The sequence below is a fragment of the Talpa europaea genome (genome assembly GCF_964194135.1).
Source record: "Talpa europaea genome assembly, chromosome: 8".
In the NCBI taxonomy this organism is placed as follows: domain Eukaryota; kingdom Metazoa; phylum Chordata; class Mammalia; order Eulipotyphla; family Talpidae; genus Talpa; species Talpa europaea.
Window position 1 is genome coordinate 99,093,716 of NC_140075.1, and position 27,365 is coordinate 99,121,080.

Below are 27,365 nucleotides of genomic sequence, written 5' to 3' on the forward strand. Positions count from 1 at the left end.
CTCTAAGATAAATATGAAATCACTAGATATCTTTGAGATTGAAAATAGTTGGTTTGTCAAATAGAATTACACATTAGCAAAGAGATATCTTGCTCTGACATAAGGTTTGTCAGGTATATAGATCATGACAAATTAATAAATATTTGGTTTATAAATTGATCTTGTAAGTATTGGTGTGAATTGATTGACTAGGATTTAAACAACTCTGGGTGACCTGCTAAAATCCTATTTCAGACCTAATCCTGGAACCTACCAGTGACAGCAGCCTGCAGGGTCCTTAGAAAGCTTGGCCGGGAGGAGAACACATGAAAGAAAGGTTTGTTATTGCTGAATGCAATTTATGAAAGCATTTAAAAATGAAACTGTTGTAATGTACAAAGCATTGTATTCTTTTTCCCTTTTCAGAACCACAAGAGGCTTTGTTTTCTGTGAAAAGGTATTTCTGTACAGTTGCTTCAATGACAGAGTTACCTGCACCCCTGTCCTACTTCCAGAATGCACAGATGTCCGAAGACAACCACCTGAGCAATACTGTACGTAGCCAGGTACAGTGTCAGCTTTTGCAACTGCCCTTGCTACACTCGATTTAGTGATCATCCCCCCCTTACCTTCAAGAGAGGTTTTCTTTACTTTACCAAATTTACGAGTTTGCTGAATACAACTGAGTACAAAAACATTGTTCTTTTTGGTGCTGGAAACACAAGGCTGTGTGAGAGAGAGGTGTTGATACAATTCCTCCCTGGCTCAGATGATACCTCCTGGGGGCTTCTTTAGCCTCCCTAGCTGCTTACTGTTTTACCGGTCTTGCTCTTACCTTTCTGTGGACTGAGTAGATTTTATTTACATTTTCAGTAGAAGGTTATAGCCTAGTTCCTGCCAGTGCTTAGTAAATGACCATTGAAAGAAGGCACAGTGATGAATGAAAGACTAGGCATAGAAGTCAGAGGAGAGAATCAGGAAAGGGAAATAATCTGCTGCATGGACACAGACTCCTCGCCAGCTCTACACACAGATATCCAGCCTGTAACTAATCAGGACAGATGAACGCAGATTCTGTAGATGGCCTGAGAGGTGACTGGGAATTGGTAGGATTTTCAGAGGTGGGATTTTCAGAGGTGGGAAAACCCAAGGCCAACTATAAACTACACAGGCTTTCGGGGTGGGGGGGGGGAGTTTGAGAGGAGGGAGTCAGACTTTCCTGTGTTAAAACAGGAGGGCAGAACCAGTGGTGGAAGGTCCAAGGAAGCCAGTTCTATATCAGTAAATGTTTTTTTTCTCACAATAACTGTACATCTAAAAAATCATGGACTGTCTGGGGGTAGTGTGTGCTTGTCTCAGAAGACTGGAAGACTACCAGCTAAATCTGCACAGGGTGAGTCTGTGGAATGAGCAGTAGACTAGAGCACTACATGGTCTGGAATTTCTCTTTACACTCTGAATATTTAGAACTCCAATTAAGGGTCAAAATACTGGTAGGGGAAAACTTTGCAGTAGACTTTTATGGGTGGTTAGTATTAGAATAGAGCAAACTAGGAGGAGGTCATTACTGATAGAAGAAATAACACGGAAGGAGAATTTTCTTAAAATATAAATTGATAGGCCACATCTAGAGATAGGTTTATAAGACCATCACACTGTATTACGAGAACATTTGCAATCAAGTGAAATCGAGTTAAAATGAACATTGAGAGAAATCCTGAAAGGGAGCACAAGCTGTGAGAAGATGTGGGGGTGGGGAGAAAGGTGCTGCTCCGCCTCATGCCCTGGTACTTGCTGGGTATTAAAGAATGGATTTTGTGGCAACAAAATCCTCTATTAGGCATCTTGACTTACTTTGTGCTATTCCCTAGGAATAGCTTTTTGAAAAGTTAGAAGGTGGGCAGATTATGAACTTCATTGAATACAGGAAGTGAAAGTTTGGATGCTACAGATGACTCATTTTAAACTATTACTTCAGAGGAGGGAGAGGGAAAGTAGAAGTGGCCAACTTTAGTCTCTTGGCTGCCCCTTCCTTTTCTTTTCTTTAGGATTTATTTGTGCATGCAAGAACTGGGGTACAGGCCAAAGGTGCACGAGGTGAGAGGATTCACCAGAGACAAAGCAGGGAACAGAACAGGCAGATCTACTGAAACACACTGCTGAGGGGAGCAGCAGGTGAGGGAGGAGAGATCTACTGCGCCATGTGGGTAGCTCCCTGGCCAGCCGGGATCGAACTTGTGCTGCAGAGGCTGTGGATAGCTTCACAGTGCTGTGCTTTAACCCCTTGCGCCGCCAGGGAGACCCCATTGGCTGTCCCTTTCTTAATCAGAGCAACTCTGATTTTATCTTTTACATATCGAGCAAAAGATTTCACAGCCATCAAGTTTGGGGTAAAACAGTTTATGTCATTCATCTGTACCAGACCCTCCAGTGGCATCATCTCAGAATAAAATCTGGGCTATAAGTTCTTCACCTCCTCGCCCATCTACCTCTTTCACCCTCTCCCTCACTGCTTTCTCAGCTCTGCCTCTGGTCCTTGGGTTATTCTCTCACCTTCTCAGAAGACTCCCTTCACCTCCTCTGAGTCTGGCCTAATAACTCACCTTGTCAGTAGGGCCTTGTCTTCCCGGGCCCTCCTCTCTCCCTGCTACCCCCTACTCCCCAGACCCCTACTCTGCTTTACACAAGCATAGCCCTTAACCAGTGTTTCATGTACCGTGGACTTGATTCCTTCATGTGCTTCTCCATACTGTGTGTAAATTGCTTGAGGCCACGTACATGACCTGCTTTGTTCTCTCCTATACCTCCAGCACCAGCAATAGTGCTTGGCATATAGTGAGTGAACCAGTGTTAAAGTAGTTTTATGTCATCACTCTCAGGTTTTATGGGCTTTTCATGGACTTTTTTTCTGACTTATTTTACACCCTAATGAGTGATCAATTCAGGAATGCTATAGAGAAGATACAGTTGCTATAGAGGGTTTTTATTGATAATTACATGTGTCAGTGGCTTAGATTTAGCAAGTGTGAGTGCTAGTGTTCTCATACCTTCCAGTTCTGTTAAGATACTATCTACAAAATTAGGTCTGATTTGTTTAATATTGGCTCTTCTATTGATATTGTAATGTCAAATAATCTTACCTTTAATTTCTTTTTTTTTTCAGAGATTTATTTATTTATGCATACAAGAATGGGGGTACAGGCCAGAGGTGTGGGAGGTGAGGGGATTCACCAGAGACAGAAATGGGGAACAGAACAGGCAGATTGACTGAAACACACTGCTGAGGGGAGCAGCAGGCAAGTCAGGAGAGGTCTGCTGCATCCCTGCTCCCTGGCCAGGGATTGAACTCGTGCTGCAGTGGCTGCGGATAGCTTTATAGGTTGCGTCTTAACCCCTTGTGCCAACAGGGAGGCCCCTCTTTCGTTTAATTTCTTAAAAATACCTCCCACAACTCAAAGATCTTCTGCAGACACTCATCCTACAGTCACCGTAGGATGGGTATTGTTCCCACTTGGACAAATGCTTGTCCAAGATTGCATAAAAAATTAAGTGAGAGACCTGGGACTTAAAATTGTGCTTTCTAATGCCATACTTACTCCAATATCCTTTCTTTTCTCCTGGCTGTCTCTTATCCCAGAAAAACATAATACTAAAAGGAGATATTGTATGAAAAAAATTCTGGGGGAGAAAAAACAATCTGTGTATTCATTTTTCACAGATGTACTTTTAAAAATCCCAAAGAGGAAAAGAATCTCATTGTTCTTTTTTCTTGGCCATAAAGAAACCATTGTATATGTATATGTTCTGGCTGGTTATGAAAACCATGGGAATACATCCAAGTTCAAATTGGATAGTTGAGTGTTTTTTTGTGGATGATTTGAAAGCAGCTATTTTATGTCTGCTTTTGGATTTTTATTGTAATATTTTAAGCATTTACAAAAAAAGTATGTCAAGTAATATAATGAGCTGCCATGTATCTACTACACAACTTTGTTAAACGTTAATATTTTGTCTTATTTGCTATGTTTGCTTGGTGATTTTTGAAGAGTAATTTCATTAGGTTATATATGTTTATTGCATATTCATCCTACACTAAATAAATCTTTTTTTATAAAAGATTTATTTGTTTATACATACAAGAATTGGGGCAGGCCAGACTGACCGAAGTACACTGCTGAGGGGAGCAGCGGGCGAGACAGGAGAGGTCTGCTGTGCCATGTGGGTAGCTCCCTGGCCATGGATCGAACTCATACTGCAGTGGCTGCGGATAGCTTCAGGTTGTGTCTTATCCTCTTGTGCCACCAGGAAGGCCCACTAAATGAAGTCTTAACCAAACAAAACAAAAGTTTGCATTTAACTTGGTGTAGACTTCACATCTGTGTTGATGTGCAAGTAGATTAATATGTATATAGATTGGCTGAGAACTTTTTCTAAGATGCAAAAATGAATTTTTTGGGGGGCCTCCCCGATGGCGCAGCGGTTGAGCGCTGGGTTGCGAAGCTGTCCACGGCCTCTGCGGCGCAGGTTCAATCCCCAGCTGCTCTCCGGCCACCAGAGGAGGGTCCCACATAGTGCACAGACCTCTCCTGCCGCCCACTGCTCCCCTCAGCAGTGTACTTGGGTCCTTCTGCCTGCTCTGCTCCCTGCTCTGGCTCTGGTGAATTCTGTCACCCTCCCACGCTTCTGACTGTACCCAGTGCATGTATAAACAAACAAACAAATAAATAACATGCCTCTATTAAAAAAAAATGAATTTTTTGCAATAAGTCTAAAATTAGTTCATTAACTACACCTTAGATAATGTATATTAGAGCAATAATTTTTAAACCTTAGTGTGTGTTGAAGTTTCCTGAAAGAATTGTTTATACAAAATCTCTGGCCTCAAACTCAGTTTCTGACTTGATAGGTCTGAGATGGGACCAGAGAATTCGCATTTCTGACCAATTCCCAGATCCTGTGAATGTTGGTCTAGGGACCATAGTTTGAGAACTACTATATTTAAGTAATAAAAGGGAAAGTGAGAAAAATAATATTTCTAAGTTGAATAATGGTATTTTATTTATACTCATTTATTCTCACCCAAATTTTCTGGTCTTAATGGAAATACATTATCAATAACTCTTTTCACTTAGATTAAAAAAAATCATTTGTTAATTGAAAAAGAAGCTTAAAAGTATAATCCATTGAAAGATCAATAATGATGTTTTGTATAAAGCAATTACTAAAAATATTTCTGTAAATCTATTGTCATTTGTTGCCAGATTTACAACATGAAAATATGTGTGGCCTTTGTAAATGAAGATTACCTGCAAACGTCTTTTGTGAATTAAAAACATTAAGCATAGGGCCTCCCCGGTGGCGCAGCGGTTGAGCGCTGGGTTGCGAAGCTGCCCGCAGCCTCAGCGGCACCGGTTCAATCCCCGGCTGCTCCCCGGCCACCGGAGGAGGGTCCCACATGGTGCGCAGACCTCTCCTGCTACCCGCTGCTCCCCTCAGCAGTGTACTTCGGTCCTTCTGCCTGCTGTTCTCCGCTCTGGCTCTGGTGAATTCTCTCACCCTTCTGTGCTTCTGACTGTACCCAGTGCATGTATAAACAAAACAAACAAACAAACAAACAAACAAATAAATAAATAAACATGCCTCTATAAAAAAAAATTAAAAAAAAACATTAAGCATAAATTTATTAAGTTGTTATGAGATCATAAACTGACATAATTATTTGCATTTTCCAGATGATGGTGTTGTTTTTTTTTTTAAGTGTGAGATTTTCTATGAAATTAAACAGAAAGCAAACTTTAAAGATACTTATAATCATTTAGGGCCCTCCTGGTGGCCCATAGGGTTAAGACGCAACCTCTGAAGCTGTCCGCAGCCACTGCAGCGTGAGTTAGATCCCCAGCCAGGGAGCTACCCACATGGTGCAGTAGACCTCTCCTGACTCACCTGCTGCTCCCCTCAGCAGTGTCTTTCAGTACATCTGCCCATTCTGTTCCCTACCCTGTCTCTGGTGAATCCTCTCACCCCCCACATCGCTGGCTGGCACCCGAGTTCTTGTTTACATAGCTAAATAAATCTTTATAAAAAAAATAAAATCATTTAAGTACTTGGGACCTTGAGGAGAAAAAAAATGAATGAAAGGAATGACCTCAGTTTAAACTAAATCATGTGTCCACATATCCAGTCAGCCTTTGACTGTCTTGTTACGCTGTTTGTGGTAAATTACTTGTTTTCCTTGTGAGTGAAGAAAGGAGAAAAAGAACATAAGGTGTTGGTGCCCTCCAGAAGAACATGCTTGCTTTTGAAATGAGAATAAAGCCATAATTCTTTTACATAGATCTTTCTAGTTTTAAAAATCTCTAGGTTGAGGGCCTCCCTTGGTGGCACAGGGGTTGAACGCTGGGCTGGGCCTCTGCAGTGCCAGTTCGATCCCAGGCTACCGGCAAGGGTCCCACATGGCATGCAGACCTCTCCTGCCACGCCCGCTGTTCCCTCAGCAGTGTATTTCCTCACTCTGCTTGCTCTGCTCCCCGCTCTGTCTCTAGTGAATCCTCTCACCCTCCCGCGCTTCTGACTGTACCCAGTGCTTGTATAAATAAATAAATAATCTTAAAAAAACACAAAATTCTATGTTGACACTTTACAGCCCCCATAAATGTTAAATATTATCTCTAACCAGTTATGTCAGCTGTTCAGGGAAGCAATAGCCTTCCTTGATGTTAGAGTAGCATTTAAAGCTGTAACTCCAGGGAACCACAAAGCTTAGACAGGCGTTGGATGGAATTCTGTGTGCTGTTGGAAACATACTGCCTATGATTAATAAGTATCTTCAAGTTTTCCATATAACTTGCCAGTTCTTCAGCTAAGCTACTCATTTAGTTTTTCCAACAGTGCAGGCTTAACCTCACATTTCTAATTACAGGAATCAAAACAGTACTCATAAAGGCTTACAGAATTGATACTTTTCATGTAAACATTCATTTTAAGTAAATAATTTCCATATTGGAAAATATAACTCTTTAGGCATGATGACTATTGTCACATGGGAATATATGCATGACATCATATTAGATGAAAAATAGAATACAACCTTTATAAACATAACTTTGTACAGATGTGTGTATGTTTGCAGGTGTGTGTATGTTTTAATACATCAGAATTTAGGGTATAGTAAGAAGTTTTTATTTTCCTTGTAAAATCATTTCAGTTCATATTCAGCAATACAAAATTGATTTTACAAGGATTCATATTCAGCAATTTATAAAGTATGGCAAAAGTGCCATGGACAGAGTCAGAAAACAAATTGGGCAAAGGCTTGTAATGCACAATGACAGATATGGCCTAGTGTATATACAGACTGATAACATTACCAAATGAGATGAAATAATGTCTATGGAGGAAGAAAATATAAATGGTGATAAGTATATGAAAAGACGAATTGATCAATCATACTAATAATCAGAGATGTAGAATTGAACACTTTCCATTTTCACCTTCTAGTGAATGAAGATTAATACCCACTTCTACTAAAGATATGGAGTAATCAGCATTTTTATATGCCATGCATGGGAGTCAAGTTAGAATTTATTTGGAGGCAAGTTGTCAGATGAATCTACAAATGCAGATGCTCTTTGGAGATAATGTGAAAATTAGATCTTAAAATGTACATTTTTATTTTTTGTAAAGATTTATTTATGCATACAAGAACTGGGGTACAGGCCAGAGGTGTGGGGGTTGAGAGGAGTCACCAGAGACAGAGTGGGGAACAGAACGGGCAGATTGACTGAAATACACTGCTGAGGAGAGCAGCCAGCAAGTCAGGAGAGGTCTGCTGTGCCATATGGGTAGCTCCCTGGCTGGGGATCAAATTCAGGCCATAGTGGTGATAGCCCTGAGACTTAACCCCTTGACCACCAGGGAGGCCTTCATAACATCTCTTAATTAGAGTTGTAAATACTTAAAAAAAAAAAAAAGCAGACAAAAAATTTAAAAGACGAGGAGGCACTAGAGTATATTAAAAATACCTCCACAATCCTTTGCTGTTTGAGGGTCTACCTGCCTTGGGTAACTGGACCTATATTTGGATCATAGTTTGAAGTAAGGAGAAGAGAGAATTATAATGACCAAGTAGTGTGGGCGCTCTGGGGAGTCTGGGTTCATAGACACTTCCCACCTACTCACCATTTGCCATAGGGCCCCACCCTCCTAGAACTTACAACACTTATATAGTGAGTAATCTTTCCTTTAGCCACCGAAATGAAATCATTTAAAATGATGATAATGCTGGTTTTTGTTAACCTTACAAATAGCTTTGAAGGGCAAAACTGAAGTCAGTAAACAGATCCAGTGGTTGCCAGGGTATGGTGGGAGGGATGGGTACATAGAGAACAGTGAGACTAACCTGTAGTGTACTGTAGTACTAATAAATACATGTTGTTATACGTTTTTGAAAATATAATATAATACCAAGAGTGAACCGCAGTGTAAACTGTGGGATTAGTACTATTTTAAAACTGAGTGTATGTTTTGATTTTTTTTAAGTACAATTTATCTCTTTAAACAGTAAAACATTTATAGGATTCTAAAGTCAAAGTATATCTAAAGAGTAAAGTACTGTGAGTATAATAAAGAGGTAGGAGGGTGTGTGTGTGTGTGAGAGTATGTGAGTGAACACTGCTCCAGTATGGCCATATCAACAACTTTGGAGGTGGGGCCGGGTGGAGTTGGCTAGTGTTCATTATAAACCAGAACATCCAGTTGAATACTGTGATTAAACGTTATGATAGCCTCTTTCATGCCAGACTTACCCAATTTACTGTTTGAGTGGCCTAATAGGATAGCTGTGGTGCCAGAGAAGGAATACAAGTTTTGGAGCAATAGATTTGAATTTTATTCCTGCCATGACAGTTTTTCTGGCTGTGAGATTTTGAACAAGTTTTTTTTTTTTTTTTTAAAGATTTATTTATTTATTTATACAAGCACTGGGTACAGTCAGAAGCGTGGGAGGGTGAGAGAATTCACCAGAGCCAGAGCAGGGAGCAGAGCAGGCAGAAGTACCGAAGTACACTGCTGAGGGGAGCAGCGGGTGGCAGGAGAGGTCTGCGCACCATGTGGGACCCTCCTCCGGTGGCCAGGGAGCAGCCGGGGATCGAACCGGTGCTGCAGAGGCTGCGGGCAGCTTCACAGCCCAGCGCTCAACCACTGCGCCACTGGGGAGACCCCAGATTTTGGACAAGTTGCTTTAGTGTTCATCTACCGAAAATGCCCACATGTGAAAAGTATAAATGTGATGGTGTGAGAGGACTTTTTATATTACCAAATACTGTATAAAGATAGCTTTTATTACTTGTGTTTTAGTTTATATTGAACATCAATTCATCAAGTTGGTCATAATTGTTACCACTTAACATTAGTCACAAAAATAACATTCCTAGCATAGGATTAGGCACTTCCTTATAAGAAAACAGAAGTAGGATTAACTCAGTTCTCCTGCTACCCGGCTGTCCTGTCCTCCAGACTCCGTTTCTCATAACTTTCCTTCCTGTTGCCCTTTGGCCGCTCAAGTGAATTGTGTTCAGCAAAATTGCTTTCTTGGTGAGTGGTGTGTTTATTTCTGCCTTTTGTGCCTGCGTTAGTTTCCTTTCCTTTACAGTCTGAGTGTTCATAAACATTTTCTCTCTGAGGTTAAAGTGCTACTTCCTGGTCTTCAAAGTGAGATGGAGGGGGCGAGTGCCTTTGCCAGGCCAACTCCTCTCCATTTGTCTGCCACCCTGTTTCATTTATTATTCATTTATTATTATTCCCTCTCTTGTATCATCAGTTCCTTCCTCTCTGATCCTAACTCTGTACCTTGACCTGATGAGTAAGTTCAAGTCCCTAATAGACCTAAAATTACTTTTTCAAATTTGAATACATTTCCACACTGTTTTTTCCCTGTGCTTCAAAGAATGGTTGCCTTAAATTTCTCACGTTTCCATTTGTTTCCCAGTCCATTATGATTTATGATTTGACTTCCTTCCAAACTGTTCTATTTTTGTAAAGATGTTGGTGAACTTCTTGCTCTGAAATGTAGTAACATTTTAGCTGTCATGGGGACTTTAGATGACACCTCTTTGAAAAATGCTCCTCCTTTGCCTTCTGTGATTCTTTGATTCCTTGGTTTTCTTCCCTCCCAACAATTCTTACTCTCTTGCTGGTTTTTCTCCTGTCACCTGTTGTTTAAGTTTAGGGGTTGTTCACACTTCTCTCCTTGTTCATATTTTTTCCATCCATAATTGTTGTATTACATTAATGCCCAATAAGTCCATACTTACTCCAGCTATCCTCTACTTGAGATCTCTTCCAGTACCACAGCTATAGAACTAATGATTTTCCCCAACTCTCTTATGAACTTGAAATTCTTAATTGCTGTCCCTGTGGACCATCCTGCCTGGTTTCTGGTACCTATGTCCCAAATTAAAACATCTCTCCCCTTCTCCAGCCCATTCATCTTGTGTTTCCTCTTTATGGATGTCGTCACCACTATTCTAGTCCCTTATGCTGGAAGTTTCCAAAGTCATCCCTGACTCCTTCCTGACCATTCCCAAGGAATTTGCCACAAAGCACTTCATTTCTGCCTCTGAAGTATCTTTCTTATGTGTCTCCTATTTTTCATCATCACCCAGTTAAGTTTCTTTAAAAAGAAACAATCTGATGTGTCACTTCCTCATCCTTAACATCTTTTATGACTTTTGTTACCTACAGGACAAAGTCTAAAGTTCTTGGCATGGCAAACAAGGCTTTTTGCAACCTGTTCATAACCTTTTATTACCAGCAGCCCTAAGGAAATCTGTTCTGTTCTCCAGCCACTGCAGAAGTATTGGCTGATTTTCTACAGAGGCCTTCCTCTTCACTTTTGTACATACCTCTGTGCCACTGTCTTGACTCTGCTGGGAGCCCATTCACCTTGCACTCACTCCTTAAGGGTATGCTCAAGAATTCTTTTATGTTGCCTTTCTGAACCACACAGGATCAGTCAGTTCGGTAGCAGTTTATTTCTCTAATGTAATAATAATCTCACATTAAAACTAATTTATAAACTTTTTTTTAACATTTTTTTTTTATTTTTTTTTAAGATTTATTTTTATTTATTTATACAAGCACTGGGTACAGTCAGAAGCGTGGGAGGGCGAGAGAATTCACCAGAGCCAGAGCGGGGAGCAGAGCAGGCAGAAGGACCGAAGTACACTGCTGAGGGGAGCAGCGGGCGGCAGGAGAGGTCTGCGCGCCATGCGGGACCCTCCTCCGGTGGCCGGGGAGCAGCCGGGGATTGAACCAGCGCTGCAGAGGCTGCGGGCAGCCTCGCAACCCAGCGCTCAACCGCTGCACCACCGGGGAGGCCCAACATTTATTTTTTATTTATACAATAGCTGGGGTACAGGCCAGAAGCACAGGAGGGTGAGAGAATTCACCAGAGACAGAGTGGGGAGCAGAACAGGCGGACGGACCAAAAGCACTGCTGAGGGAAGCAGTGGGCACGACAGGAGAGGTCTGCTGCACCATATGGGAATTTCCCTGGCTGGCCGGGAATCGAACCCGAGCTGCAGAGGCTGTGGACAGCTTCACAGCACTGTGTTCAACCCATTGCGCCACTGGGAATGCCCTCAATTTATGAACTTCTTAAGGACAGAATCTACATCTTAGTAATTTCAGTATTGCCACACTAGTTCCTGGAATATAGTAGAAATTTGATAACTTGTGGCATGATTATATTGAAAGTAGGGTAAAAGTAAACTCAGTCATGAGTCTGTAAAACTCCTGCATTGTCCTGTGAATGGTAAATTGGTAATGGTTAAGAACTTAATTTCTGGGCCTCCCCGGTGGCACAGCGGTTGAGCGCTGGGTTGCGAAGCTGCACGCGGCCTCTGCGGCGCCGGTTCAATCCCCGGCTGCTCCCCGGCCACCGGAGGAGGGTCCCAAATGGCGTGCAGACCTCTCCTGCCGCCCACTGCTCCCCTCAGCAGTGTACTTCGGTCCTTCTGCCTGCTCTGCTCCCCGCTCTGGCTCTGGTGAATTCTCTCACCCTCCCGCGCTTCTGACTGTACCCAGTGCATGTATAAACAAAACAAACAAACAAACCAGCAAACAAATAAATAAAAATAAAGCATGCCTCTAAAAAAAAAAAAGAACTTAATTTCTGACTGGGGAGGTCTGGCAAGCTGGCAGCAGAGTGAAGATGCCAGTCTTGCCTCCTCCCTGTGTTCACAACTAAATTGCAGCAGAACAAAGTCAGTAACTACTGAAAGGTGAATGAATGACTATATTATATAACAGGAGCAGAGGTTTGGCAGAAAGGGGTAGGAAAAAATTTAATTAAACTGTGTTTGTAGTGATACCAGGGCAGTACAACTCATGAGAGGAATGGCTGCCATATGGTGTTCGCTTATCATTACTAACTCTGGGACACATACCCACATCAGGACTTGAGACCAGCACTGTGCTGGGAAAGGAGCGCAGAGTTGGTGTTTAGAACAAAGAGTAGACTTTGGAGAACTGTAGAAACAGGGCTATGGAATAATGATCATGGCTTGAGCCTGATTCTCCCAGATAAAACAGTCAAAATCAGCAGGAAGAGCCAGGTTTATTACCTGTTTCTCCTTATAGAAGATACTATTACTTGTAGCATGGGGTTTGTGATATTTGAAACCCCTGCCATCCCCCAATCTGAGACCAGACCTGAGGCCAAAAAAAAAAAATTAAAAAAATTCTCTAAACAGAGCTTAAATATCTGAATTTGAACAGAAACAATCACCCCAGGGTAAAACTCTACTGGAAGAGCAAAGAGAACAACACCTGGGTTGTGGTCGTGACTTAATTACAAATCCGTACCCAGTGCTGCATCTGTGCTGGCACAAGAGTATACAGAACACTTAGGCTGAGGAATTCACCTAGAGGTGGGGCTCACTGTAGATCTTTACCACACTGTGCTGGTACCCAGCACAGTAGGAAGATTAAATCCTTGATGCACGTTTTAGGTGCATTACTGAACCAACTTCTTTCTATTTATTACTCATTGCCAGTACTAGTTTTCCAACCATCTGAACAGGTACAACGGCAGCAGTCTGAAAGTTTATCCCCATTATAATTTGTAAAAATTAAAAATGGTGGGGCCGCCCCTAGAGGCCTAGGGGTTGAGTCTCAGCACTATGACCTGCTATGGCCCGAGTTCGATCCACAGCCAAGGAGCTAACCCATATGGCACAGCAGGCCTCTCCTGTCTCGTTCACTGTTTCCCTTAGTTGTGTATTTCAGTAGATCCGCCTATTCTGCTCTCCACTCTGTCTCAGGTACATCCTCTCACCATCCACAATGCTAGCTGAGTTAGAAAACAAAAACAGTGAATGATATAACACAGGAACAAAAAATTAAGACCAAGAAATATGAGGCTGTTACAGTTAGAACTAATGGATCTAAAAAATGCTATATCCAAATTAAAACACAAGCAATGGAAAGGGCAAATGTAAGCAATGGAAAGAATTACTGAGTTTGAAAGCACAAAGTTAGAGCATACACAAATGGAACAATAAAGAAAAAAGAGTGAGTAAAAATGAAAATAGCATACCCTCTAGGATAACCTAAGAAAGAAAATCCTGTGTGTCCTAATACATTTTATGCTGCCAGTTGATTATAGAATAATAATATTGAAACCAGATGAAGACAGCACAAGAAAAGCATATACCAACATCCCTGATAAACATTGATGCACAAATCTTCAACAAAATATTAACAAAATTGAATTCAGCAGTATATCCCAAGAAGGATTTATCCCAGGCATGCAAAGATCGTTTAATTTACATAAACCAAACAATGCCAAGAAATCGTATATTAGCAATAGATGCAGAGAAAGCATTTGGTAAAATTCAGCACCCATTCATGATAAAACAGTAAACGAAGGAACCTGCTATAATAAAGGTCATTTGTTACAAATCAACAAATTTAATGCTTAATGGTTAAAAACTGAAAAAAATTGTAGCATTTTAATATACAAATTACAAAATAGAAAAGAAAAAATTGGGGGCCTCCCTGGTGGTGCAAGGGGTTAAGTCTGCAGCATGGTATGAGTTCGATCCCTGGCAGGCCAGGGAGTTACCCACATGGCACAGCAGATCTCTCCTGTCTTATCTGCTGCTCCCCTCAGCAGTGTATTTTGGTCAGTCTGGCTGTTCTGTTCCCCTCTCTGTCTGTGGTGAATCCTGTCACTCTCCTGCGCAACTGGCCTGTACCCTGGTTCTATGCATGAATAAATAAATCTTTTTAAAAAATTTAAAAGAATGAAATTGAAAAAAAAAAGAATGAAATTGAATCATTCTGTAGCCTCATGCACAAAAGTTATTCCAAAATGGTTAAAGATTTGGACATAACACCTGCAAAAATAAAGTATATAGAAGAAAACAGTAGAATATGTTCCATGACCACAATGATAAATTCTTAACCTTTATGGCATGGAAAATACTTGCAAAAATAGACAGTTGAGATTACTTCATTTATTTTATTTTATTTTTTTTATAGAGGCATGTTTTTATTTATTTGTTTGTTTTTTGTTTATACATGCACTGGGTACAGTCAGAAGCACGTGAGGGTGAGAGAATTCACCAGAGCCAGAGCAGGGAGCAGAGCAGGCAGAAGGACTGAAGTACACTGCTGAGGGGAGCAGCGGGCGGCAGGAGAGGTCTGCGCGCCATGTGGGACCCTCCTCCGGTGGCCGGGGAGCAGCCGGTAATCGAACCAGCGCCGCAGAGGCCGCAGGCAGCTTCGCAACCCAGCGCTCAACTGCTGCGCCACCGGGGAGGCCTAATTGAGATTACTTCAAATCGGAACAAATTTTATACAGTAAACAAAAGTATAAGTAGATTGAAAAGAGATCCTAATGAATGGAAGAAAGTGCTTTACACAGTACACAACAAATAAGGGATTAATACCCATCATACATAAAAATCTTGTACAGTTCAACATTAAAACAATGCAATTAATAGATGGGCAGCAGATCTGTACAAACAGTTCACCCATAAGAATATCCAGATGACCAGTAGATAAATGGGAAAATGTGCATCATTACTTCTAGTAAGAGATATGCCAGTTAAAATCAAAATGAGATACCATCTCATACTTGTGAGAATGACACACATTAAAAAGTTTCCCAGCAAGGACTGGAGAGGATGTCAAGAAAGGAACCCTCTTATTTTTATTTTTATTTATTTTTTATTTTTTTAAAGATTTATTTATTTTTGCAAGCACTGGGTACAGTCAGAAGCGTGGGAGGGTGAGAGAATTCACCAGAGCCAGAGCCGGGAGCAGAGCAGGCAGAAGGATCGAAGTACACTGCTGAGGGGAGCAGCGGGCGGCAGGAGAGGTCTGTGCGCCATGTGGACCCTCCTCTGGTGGCCGGGGAGCAGCCGGGGATCGAACCAGCACTGCAGAGGCTGCGGGCAGCTTCACAACCCAGCACTCAACCGCTGTGCAACTGGGGATGCCCGAAAGGAACCCTGTTATACTGTTTGTGAGAATGTAGCCATTTTGAAAAGTTATCTAGATTTACCTTAAAAACAAAGTGAATAGGCCTCTCTGGCGGGGCAAGTAGTTAAGTCTCAGCTATCACCAGCCACTGTCGCATGAGTTTGATCCCTGGCCAGGGAGCTAACCCACATGGTGCAGCAGACCTCTCCTGCTCCCCTCAGCGGTGTATTTTAGTCAGTCCGCCTGTTCTGCTCCCCACTCTATCTCTGATGAATCCTCTCGTTCCCCACACCTCTGGCCTACACCCCAGTTCTTGGGTGCATAAAAAATAAAATCTTAAAAAAAAACCTAAAACTGGAAATACTGTATGACTCAGCAGTTCCAATTTGGCCATCTGTCTAAAAGAATGTGAAACAGTAACTCGAAAAACAATATATTCCCGCAGTGCTTACTGCAGCTCTACTTACAGTAGATAGGACTTGGAAGCAACATAAATGTCCACCTGTAGGAAACTGGATCAGTAAGATATGGGCTCTCTGCTCCTCCGGGTTCAGCTGCACTTCTGGTGCAGTGCTAGTCATATCACTGAGATACCATGGTGAAGGCTGGAGTCAATGAATTTGGCCAGATTTGGCTTCTGGTCACCATTCCCACTTTTACTTCTGGCAAAGTGGCTATTATTGAAATCGATGACCCTTTCATTGACTTCAGCTACATGTTTATATGTTCCAATATGATTCTACCCATGGCAATTTCAATGGTATAGTCAAGACTGAGAACTGAAGGCTTATTCTCAATGGAAAGCCCATTTCCATCCACCAGGAAGGAGATTACCCCCAGTACTTTCATTGCTGAAAGTGTTGTGGAGTTCAGTGAACTTCACGTTGGACATGGCTGGGACTCACTTGAAGGGTGGGGCCCAAAAGGGTCGTTATCTCTGCCCCCTCTGATGATGGCCACCATGTTTGTGGTGGGTGTAAACCATGAGAGGTATGACAACTCCTGCAATATTGACAACAACATCTTCAACACCAACTGCTTGGCCCTCATGGCCAATGTCATCCATGACAACTTTGGCTTTGTGGGACTCATGATCAAAGTCCACACCATCGCTGCTATACAGAAGACTGTGAACAACCCCTTTGGACAATTCCCTTTGGTGTGAGGCCCAAGGGAATGCCCAGAACATCATCCCTGCCTCTACTTGAGCCCAAAGACTGTGGGCTTGGTTATCCCTGAGTTCAATGGGAGCTCACTGGCCCCAACTCCAATGTTGTGGATTTGACCTGCCATTGAGAGAAAGCTGCTAAATAGAGTAACATCAAGAAGATGGTGAACCGGGCATCTCAGAGCCCCTTAAGGACATCCTGGATTATGCTGAGGACCATGTTGTCTCCTGTTTTAATAGTGAAATCCACTCCTCTACCTTTGATGCTGGGCCTGGCATTGCCCTCAACAACTACTTTATCAAGCTTACTTCCTGATATGACAATGAATTTGACTACAGCCTCAGGGTGGTGGACCTTATGGTCCACATGGCCGCTGAGGAATAAGAGCTTGAGGGGCCCCTCAGCTGCTGGGGAGTCTTTCCCCCACTCATCCAATACACTGAGATTCTCCTGACCTTGTTACAGTTCCAACCCAGACCCCCTGGAGAAGGAGAGGAACTTAGGAAGCCCTGCCTCATCATGTGCCATCAACAAAGTGTACTGTGCCCAGCCAAAAAACAAGATGTGGTGTAGCCACACTATGGTACGCTAGTCAGCCATAAGGGAAGATGAAATGCTGCCATTTACAGCAGCATGGGAGGAATTTGAGAGAATAATGTATAGTAGAGCAACTCAGAATGACAAATATTATACTTTTACATAGTGGGCAATTCAACAAAGTAAAATACTTACAAAAACTAGTGCATATTAATAAATGAAGTGAGGTTTCGGGGTGGGAGAGGGAGAAAGAGTCAAGGGATATATGAGATGGACCTTGGGAAGAAAATTTAAAAACAAAACAAAACAACTTGTTACCTGCAGTCATGCAGTCCTGGTTCAAACTCCCTCTGTCACGCTACCTATGGTTCTCTCCTCACCCGTGAAGTCATGATGGGGTGGCTCTGAGGATTACACGTGAAGTTCCAATCTGTGGTACATTTTAATAATTTTAAGGTATTTCTTTAATTTGCTTTTAATGAATAATAGTAATACTCTCTTGTATGTTGTAGTCAAAATACAGTACAAGAGTTGTGTACCCTCACGTGGTCTTCCTAGAAGACTGCTTTCTTGACCAAGCTGGTTCCATCTCACCAGCACCGGTGACTGCCAGGCTGCTTTCATCTCCTGTTCTGTTTCCTTATCTGTGAGAAGGAGGAGTTTTTGTTGTCTCTGGTTATCATGTTTATTATTGTTGTTGTTATTGCTCTTGGGATTCATTCCACCCTTTACAATACTTGAGTTTCAGATATAAACAGTGATACCAAAAAGGAAGTTGAACTTGGAGGATAGGAAAGATAACCCCAGGATTAGTTTAAAGGTAACAAAGTAGTGTTCGGATTAGGATTCCAGTCCAAGGAAAGTAGGATCAAAAAAGGTTCTCATGTCCTTCGTCATTCATCGGGTGTTTATTGTTCCCTCATTCTTTTTAGGGCTGCTGGGAAAACTTGGGGACATCTGTATCAGATGTCAGTTTCTCTCTGTAAAAAAATTTTTTTTTAATATTTATTTATGAATACAAGAGCTGGGGTACAGGCCAGAGATGGGGGGGAAGTGAGAGGATTCACCAGAGACAGAGTGGGGGACAGAACAGGCAGACTGACTGAAATACACTGCTGAGGGGAGCAGTGGGCGAGACAGGAGAGGTCTGCTGCGCCATGTGGGTTGCTCCCTAGCTGGCCAGGGATTGAACTTGTGCTGCAGAGGCTGCAGATTGCTTAATAATGTGTTGCTTAACCCCTTGCGCTAACAGGGATGCCCCTGTAAAAAATTTTTAATTGATTACTTTTTTTAGATAACTGTACACTTGTATGAAATAGTAAGAAATAACACAGGTTAAAAGAAAATAAAAGTAATGCTATCTTAGGAGAAAAAAGAGCAGATATTCCTGAACATTACTGCAAGGATTTTAAGTCTTACTAATAATGAAGGGTAGACAGTTCCTAATACCAATCTGAAAGCATGAGGAGAGCACTCCATCAGTTTGAAAAATCAAGATCATTTCATGAGATGTCAGTTTTTTAGTGAAACCTCAAAGCATATGGATGTTGTAAGTTGGAAATAGAAGGGAAAACAGGTAACCCAGGTGAAAGGGTCCCTTCAGTGAACAATGGTGAACAATCTAGATGGCTTATACATTGAGTCTTCCTTACCATGAGTATTTAGAACTGAAGTAATGATGAGCCTATTGTAAATCCCTGGTCTGATTTCTATTTTTTTTTTTTTTTTTTACATAGAATACCTTGATTTTACTGAGAGTCTGATTTATTGAACAAGTTTTTCTTGTGCTTTTAGAATGACAGTAGAGAACGGCATGAGCATGGCAATGAGCGGAGGATGCGGGCCAACCCTGAGCCAGTATCTAACGGTCGACCTCAGGGTAACGTACAGCAGGTGGCCGAACAAGACGAAGAAGAAGATGAGGAGCTGACATTGAAATACGGCGCCAAACATGTGATCATGCTCTTTGTGCCTGTGACTCTTTGTATGGTGGTGGTCGTAGCCACCATCAAATCTGTCAGCTTTTATACCCGGAAGGATGGGCAGCTGTACGTATGAGTATTTTGTTTTTTTTTTAATTCTCAGAGCCATGGTAGCTTTTCTTCACAGCTACAGTGATGTCATCACCTTGAAGACCTCAGAACATGAAAGTGAGAGAGTCCACCCTCTCATGGCCAGAGTGAGGGGTTACTTATTACTTGAGCCTTCAAAGTAGAGAAAATGAAAGCTGCAAGATTCTGTTTCGTCTGTAGTGTCACTAGATAGGGTTGACTTTATTTGGAACTGGGTGGGTAAAGAATTATGTAGTGATCTTTTCTACCTCATGGCCCTTAGCTACATTGTTCTACCTGGAATGTTCTTTCCTGTCCAACTTTTGTTGATTAATTCCTATCTGCTTATTTTGGCTTAAATATAAAGTCCTCAAAGATAACTTTCTTTTTTCTTTTTTTTTTTTTTTTTAATTTTCTAGAGGCATGTCTTATTTATTTATTTATTTATTATTTGTTTGTTTGGTTTATACATGCACTGGGTACAGTCAGAAGCGCGGGAGGGTGAGAGAATTCACCAGAGCCAGAGCGGGGAGCAGAGCAGGCAGAAGGACCGAAGTACACTGCTGAGGGGAGCAGCGGGCGGCAGGAGAGGTCTGCGCGCCATGTGGGACCCTCCTCTGGTGGCCGGGGAGCAGCCGGGGATCGAACCGGTGCCGCAGAGGCCGCGGGCAGCTTCGCAACCCAGCGCTCTACCGCTGCGCCACCGGGGAGGCCCTCTTTTTTTTTTTTTTTTTTTTTTTTTATAGGCATGTTTTTCTTTATTTGTTTGCTTGTTTGTTTGTTTTGTTTATACATGCACTGGGTACAGTCAGAAGCGCGGGAGGGTGAGAGAATTCACCAGAGCCAGAGCGGGGAGCAGAGCAGGCAGAAGGGCCGAAGTACACTGCTGAGGGGAGCAGCGGGCGGCAGGAGAGGTCTGCGCGCCATGTGGGACCCTCCTCCGGTGGCCGGGGAGCAGCCGGGGATTGAACCGGCGCTGCAGAGGCCGCGGGCAGCTTCGCAACCCAGCGCTCTACCGCTGCGCCACCGGGGAGGCCCAAAGATAACTTTCTTGATTCTCTTAACAGAATTAGATCTTTCCTGATAGTCTCATAATAATCTGTTCTTTTTCACTTGTCACAGTATGCAAAGTACGTATTTATTTACATTATTTAATGCTTAGTACTTCTGTACTTGTAAGGTCTGTAAGGGAAAGTTGGTTTCCAGGGCAACGTACATAATAGATGCTTAGCTCTGAGAAAAGTTGTTAAATGAAGGGATGAAGAATTAATGCAAGCTGGCACTCTAGAAGCTGGGGAATGTCGTGTTGATTCTTTGATGCTGCTGGTGCTTCCACGAAAAATACTTCAAAAAGGTTTTCAGCAAATTTTAGAATTTGAAATTGGCAAGTACCTGAAAAACTACATGATGTTCTGAAAGCCAAACCCTTACACTTTAGGGAGAAAGGCTAAAACAGTGAGTGAAAGGCAGGGTGGAGGTAAATACACCTTGTGTATATATATATATATATATTTTTTTTTTAGATTTATTTATTTATTTATGCAAGCACTGGGTACAGTCAGAAGCGCAGGGGGATGAGAGAATTCACCAGAGTCAGAGCGGGGAGCAGAGCAGGCAGAAGGACCGAAGTACACTGCTGAGGGAAGCAGCGGGTGGCAGGAGAGGTCTGCGCACCATGTGGGACCCTCCTGCGGAGGCCAGGGAGCAGCCGGGAATCGAACCGGCGCTGCAGAGGCTGCGGGCAGCTTCGCAACCCAGCGCTCAACCGCTGTGCCACTGGGGAGGCCCTAAGTACACCTTATATTAACCTTTTGTGTGTAGAGTAATAGTAAGTCCTTTAAGTCCTTTAAGTAGAATATTAATAAGTCCTTTTAAACGCGCGGGTGAGAACCCACAGTCAGGCAACCCGTTTTGTATGGGGGCTGCCCTGTAACAAGACAGTAGCCAAAAGAAGGTGGGGATTGTTATCTGTATAAGTTGATAGTTAGATTTTTTGACTACCTATTGACAAATAGGAGTTTGAAAGCTACAGCCCACAGATACCTCCCTGCCAGCTATTTTTGTAAATGCAGTTTTATTGGAACACAGCTGTGTCCGTTCATTTACACATTGGTTTTGGCAGCTTTCATACTGTAATGGCAGAGTTGTGTGACTGCAACAGAGACTGACTGACCTGTGCAGTTGAAAATATTTACTATAGTACTTGACAGAAAGTTTGCTGACCCTGTTGTGGAAAATCTAAGAAGCTGGTTTAAATTATAGACTTGTTTTGTCTTTTCCACAGAGTAGTGCAGAGGTAGTCAGTCCAGATTGGCATAGTGGCTTCAGATTCAGCAGGAAGCCAGGGTCCTTTCATCCTTTAGTTATCCCAGGGCCCAGTAGGGGCGTTGCAGCCCAATCCCTTCCAGCAGGGAGGAGTGGAGGAGAGGCATGAGATATATCTCTCAGCAGAAATAACTCCTTAGGTATCTCACACAACACATCTGCTTGTAACTCACTGACCATTATTTAGTCCCATGGCCACACCTTAGTTTAAAGTAGTCAGAAATAAAATCTTTTAGGTAGGAACATAGGCACCAGGACACAGGAGTCAGTCAAATTTTATGTGAATGAAAAACAAGGGGAGAATGGATGTGACATTGTCTCAAGACTGCTCCAGTTGCAGTCATTCTTCAGAAGAAAGAAAATGGTTATAAGCTACATTACCTTCTCACAACCACTTGTAGCCTAGTTTATATGGCATACTCTGGTTCTGAAATTCCTGGTAAACTGTGGAGAAAGAACATGTGAGGTAATTATTTCAGTATGAAGCATCCACTAGATGGAGCCAATAAGTAAGTTCATCCAATTTTTATTTCATTTTGAAGCAAATGAGTATAGCTATTTTTCTTAGATTAAAAGTTCTTGATTAAGTCGATGAGATGTAAAATAGTTATAAAAGATCACTTGAATCAAGGAAAGAAAATTCTGGTGTTGGAGGGGTATGTGGTTTGGGATATCCATTAACACTTAACCTGGGGCTTTTGTGTTTTGTTTTATTATAGAATCTATACACCATTCACAGAAGACACGGAGACCGTAGGTCAGAGAGCCTTGCACTCAATTCTGAATGCTGCTATCATGATCAGCGTCATTGTTGTCATGACTATTCTCCTGGTGATTCTGTATAAATACAGGTGCTATAAGGTGAGCATGAGGGTCAGAGCTTTGCTTCCTACCATTTTCTTCTAATGACTGGGATTTCCTGGCCCATGCGTTACTAGGTCTAGTAAAGAAAAAGGTCTTATTTTCTAGTTAGTTAATTAGTAGTTAACTGCCCACTCCCCACCCCATTGTGGAATATGGGTGTAAATGAAAAACAAATGTTTTCATATGCCACAAACTCGATGGTTTAACATTTCGATTTATAGTATACTTAAATATCCCAAAGGGAGATGCCGTGTATGTAAATCCCTTGTTCACAAATGGCACTGTAGGATACAGTGGTCTCCATAATGTATGATTTTAAAGTTTCAGATTTTCGTATTTGAGTGCAGAGCCATTAAACCACCTTCAGATGCTGGTGTTAAACTTATCAGTGACTGGCTATGGTCCTGCTTCTAATTGGTAGCCATCTGTTCTGTTACCTACTCTCCTATAGTAGCCCTAATTGTTTTCTTGGGAAGTGAGGACATGGGAGGTTGTACAGGAAAGACACAGGCCCAGCCCTCCTAGCCTCTGCTCCCCTAGCTTACTCTTTAGCTAAGTTGCTTATTCCTGAATTTCAGACACCTTGGCACCTCTTTCAGAAAAATGACAAAGTTAATACAATTCGTGAACCTTTAAGGACATTCTCAAATAAAAGAAGTAAACATTAACTTTCCAAATATTGAAGTTTAGGGGCCTCCTGGTGGCGTAGGGGCTAAAGACAGCGCTCTGAAGCTCTCATCAAATATTGAGGTCTATTTCCTTTTGGTATTTGTTTACTTTTTGACATGGTTAAAATATATAATCAGTATGTCCTTTCTTTCACTTTGGTGTAAGCATTTTCCATATTATAAATTCTTAAAAAATGTCGATGGCTATGTAATATCTAACTCAATAAGTGAAATATAATTTACTTCTAATTTCTCCTTTGTTGACATTTTCCAGCTTTTCACTATTCTAAAGTACAATAAATGTGTCCATCTGATTTTAGATCCCTGCACCTCCATTACTACCACGACTGAGCATGAGAATGGAGAGAAGAAAAAACTAAAGTTGAGATTTTCCCTTCTCTTGGTGTTAGGAGACTTCTTTCCCGCTCCTTAGCCAGGCCGTGAGCTGTTCCTAGAGCTCTCCTTGGCTTCTTTTTTTTAAAGATTTATTTTTATTTATTTATACAAGCACTGGGTACAGTCAGAAGCGCGGGAGGGCGAGAGAATTCACCAGAGCCAGAGTGGGGGGCAGAGCAGGCAGAAGGACCGAAGTACTCTGCTGAGGGGAGCAGCAGGCGACAGGAGAGGTCTGCGCGCCACGTGGGACCCTCCTCCGGTGGCCGGGGAGCAGCTGGGGATCGAACCGGCGCTGCAGAGGCTGTGGGCAGCTTCGCAACCCAGCGCTCAACCGCTGCGCCACCGGGGAGGCCCTCTCCTTGGCTTCTAATGTCCACTCCAGCTGTGTCAAGTTCAAGAGGAGGAGGGTAGTGCTGGAGGGACAGAAGTGTTAAGCCTGCTCTTTGGAACTTGTCATTCCTCAGCCCACCCGCCTCTATTTACTTTTCAACTTCCTTAGCTAACAGCTACATATATTCTATCCAAGTTTTATAGTTGGATTTGGTGGAAGAAACAAGGTGGAATGTGCTTTTACTTCATGTTACCTGTCTTGATATCTTTTTGATGGGCTGGGTTAGGGTAGTCTAAAAGGATTATCCTCAGCCAGATAGCCACATTTACCTGTGAATTTGTATTGTTGTTTAGTATTCAAGTCTTAGCAAGTGGAGCCAATTCTATAGAAACAAATTGTTTACTTTGACTTCAAGTATAAATTAAAAGGAACTCTTTTTTTTTTTTTTTAAAGATTTATTTATTTATTTATTTATTTATCATTTATACAAGCACTGGGTACAGTCAGAAGCGTGGGAGGGTGAGAGAATTCACCAGAGCCAGACAGGGAGCAGAGCAGGCAGAAGGACCGAAGTACACTGCTGAGGGGAGCAGCGGGCGGCAGGAGAGGTCTGCATGCCACATGGGACCCTCCTCCGGTGGCCGGTAGCAGCTGGGGATCGAACCGGCGCTGCAGAGGCTGTGGGCAGCTTCGCATCCCAGCGCGAAAACCGCTGCGCCACCGGGGAGGCCCTAAAAGGAACTCTTGAATCAAATTCAGAAACTTGCCAGAACCTGTTTAGAAATAAACAATGAGGATTTGTCAGTGGTTTTGCAATGTCTGCAAGAAGCACAAGAAGCTAAAGACCAGACAAACCTTAAAAAAGTGAAAACCAAAAAAGACAATGCATTGGTATACATCATTTGCTATAGGTGAAACTATATAGATTTTTTATGTTTGTGACTTCTGGCCTGAATAATTCTGGAAGTAGAGGAGATACTGTTCCATATTGAAGCAGAACTCTTTCAGAACTTTGACTACAGGAAATCTGAACTAGGATTTTTGTAAGATGAGAAAGACCTGTTTTACCACCTGATGTTCTAGAAAAGGAGGTGCTAAAAGTTATCAGAAGAGGCTTTGAATTCAGGAAATAATTCAGAAAAGCATACATCTGGGACTAACCTAAATAGAAAAACTGTGTGCATTCATTATTACAGGCAGAGGGCTAATATTTTTATAATATGAAGAGCACTTACAAATCACTGAGAAAATCAAAAAACCCAAATAGAAATTATAAAGGAGTTACAGATGACCTGTAAAGAGAAAGGGGTGTGTGTGTGTGTGAGTGTGTATACTCCTCAACCAAAGAAATATGCATATTAAAATAATTTATTTCACCTATTTATTTGGTAAAGACTGACTTTTTTTGTGAAGTTACGAAACCATTATGTATCAGTAGTCAATTACTAGAAAAAGTTTGTACACTTTGACTTGGTAAATCCCAAGGAAAAATTTAGGAATGCAGAAAAATATTTGCATATTAGGATAGCCATCCTAACTTAAATTATAATGGAAGAGTCAGGGAACACCACAAATTCCAAGCATAAGGTAAAGGTTAAATTGTGACTTCATCCGCGTAAGCTCTATATTATTATTTAGTCATTTGGAAGTCATATTTGGTGGTATGAGAATATGTTTAATAAAAGATTAAGTTTTAAAAAGCAAAATGTGCAACTGTATTATACTTGATTCTAATTTTGTTGAAAGTTTTATACATGCAGATAGAAAACAAGTCTGAAAAGAAAATGTTATTAACTTCAGTTGTGATTCGAAATTGTTTCAGTATTTTTATTTTATTTAAAATTTTTACTGAAATATAATTGAGATATTAGCTTCAGTTGTACATCATAATGATGTGATACTTGTATGTATTTTGAAATGATCGCTTGAGTCAAGTTTAACAGTCACCAGACATAGTTTCTTTTTTCTAGTGATGAGAACTTTTTTTTTTTTTATAGAGGCATGTTTTTATTTATTTATTTGTTTGTTTTGTTTATACATGCACTGGGTACAGTCAGAAGTGCAGGAGGGTGAGAGAATTCACCAGAGCCAGAGCGGGGAACAGAACAGGCAGAAGGACCGAAGTACACTGCTGAGAGGAGCAGCGGGCGGCAGGAGAGGTCTGAGCGCCATGTGGGACCCTCCTCCGGTGGCCGGGGAGCAGCCGGGGATCGAACCGGAGCTGCAGAGGCCGCGGGCAGCTTCGCAACCCAATGCTCAACCGCTGCGCCTCCAGGGAGGCCCATAGTGATGAGAACTTTTAAGATCTACTCTTAGCAAATTTCAAACATGAAGTACAGTATCATTAACTGTACTCTTCATGATATATATTATGTAGCATGTGTTTATGACTAGAAGTTTATATACACACACACATAACTCTCTTCTTGGGTTGTGTAAGATTTTCCCAAATATACTCTTAATATAAAATTACCATTAAAAAGTATTGTCTTGTTGGGGCCTCCCCTGGTGGCACAGGTGGTTGAGCGCCGTGCTGTGAAGCTGCCTCTGCAGCACTGGTTCAATCCCCGCTGGCCTCAGAGCAACCCACATGGCGAGCAGACCTCTCCTGTCTCGCCCTCTGCTCCCCTCAGCAGTGTATTTCGAGAGTCTGCCTGTTCTGTTCCCGCTCTGTCTCTGATGAATCCTTTCACCCTCCCGTGCATCTGGTCTGTACCCTGGTTCTTGTATAAATAAATAAATCTTTAAAAAAAAGTATTGTTTAAAAAATTACAAGAATCAAATTCTGATCTACTCTTACATCAATAAGTAATAGAGACTAATATTTATATAGTGCTGTGTGAATTCTCTATAATGGTAGACTGATATATATGTGTTTCAAAGAATTGGTAATATTAATACTTATTAATGTGCCATGTAAAAAAAGAAGAAAAGCATTGCAATACTTACTACAACCTCAGATTCTGAATATTCTTTTGTGAAATGGTTACATAATTAGAGGGCCTTTTTGTATTTTTTTTTTTAAAGATTTATTTATGCATACAAGAGCTGGGGTGTAGGCCAGAGGAGTGGAGGGTGAGAATATTCACCAGAGACAGAGTGGGGAGCAGAACAGGCGGATTTACTGAAATAGATTGCTGAGGGAGCAGCGGGCGAGTCAGGAGAGGTCTGCTGCACTATGTGGATTGCTCCCTGGCTGACCAGAGATTGAACTTGTGCTGCAGAGGCTGCGGATTGCTTCATAGTGCTGTGCTTAACCCCTTGCACCACCAGGGAGGCCCCTTTTTGTATTCTTAATGTTTGTATACAGGGGTCACTTAACTCTGAATATCTGATTTTCAGTTTTATTGAATTTTATCAACCATTTTATTCAGTTTATTTTTTTAAGATTTCATTTATTTATGTTTGCATAGAAGAACTGGGATGCAGGTCAGAGGTATGGGTGTTGAGAGGATTCACCAGAGACAGAGTGGGGAGCAGAAGAGACGGATCTACTGAAATACACTAATGCACAGTGGGAGAGACAGGAGAGATCTGCTGTGCCATGTGGGTTAGC

General features: G+C 41.9%; 1 protein-coding gene across 2 annotated transcripts in view; it reads left to right on the top strand.

Moving 5' to 3' along the window:
- Window positions 1-291: 291 nt before the first annotated feature.
- Window positions 292-27,365, top strand: part of PSEN1 (presenilin 1) — a gene marked incomplete at both ends in the record, with an annotated part of 50,424 nt that continues 23,350 nt past the window's right edge. Inside the window, 3 exons of one of the 2 annotated variants that reach the window (XM_084240049.1) lie at window positions 292-545; window positions 18,969-19,222; window positions 22,270-22,411. In XM_084240049.1, coding sequence (XP_084096175.1) covers window positions 459-545; window positions 18,969-19,222; window positions 22,270-22,411 — 483 coding nt within the window. The remainder of the gene's footprint in view (window positions 546-18,968; window positions 19,223-22,269; window positions 22,412-27,365) is intronic. The other variant, XM_084240050.1, reaches the window with a different exon arrangement.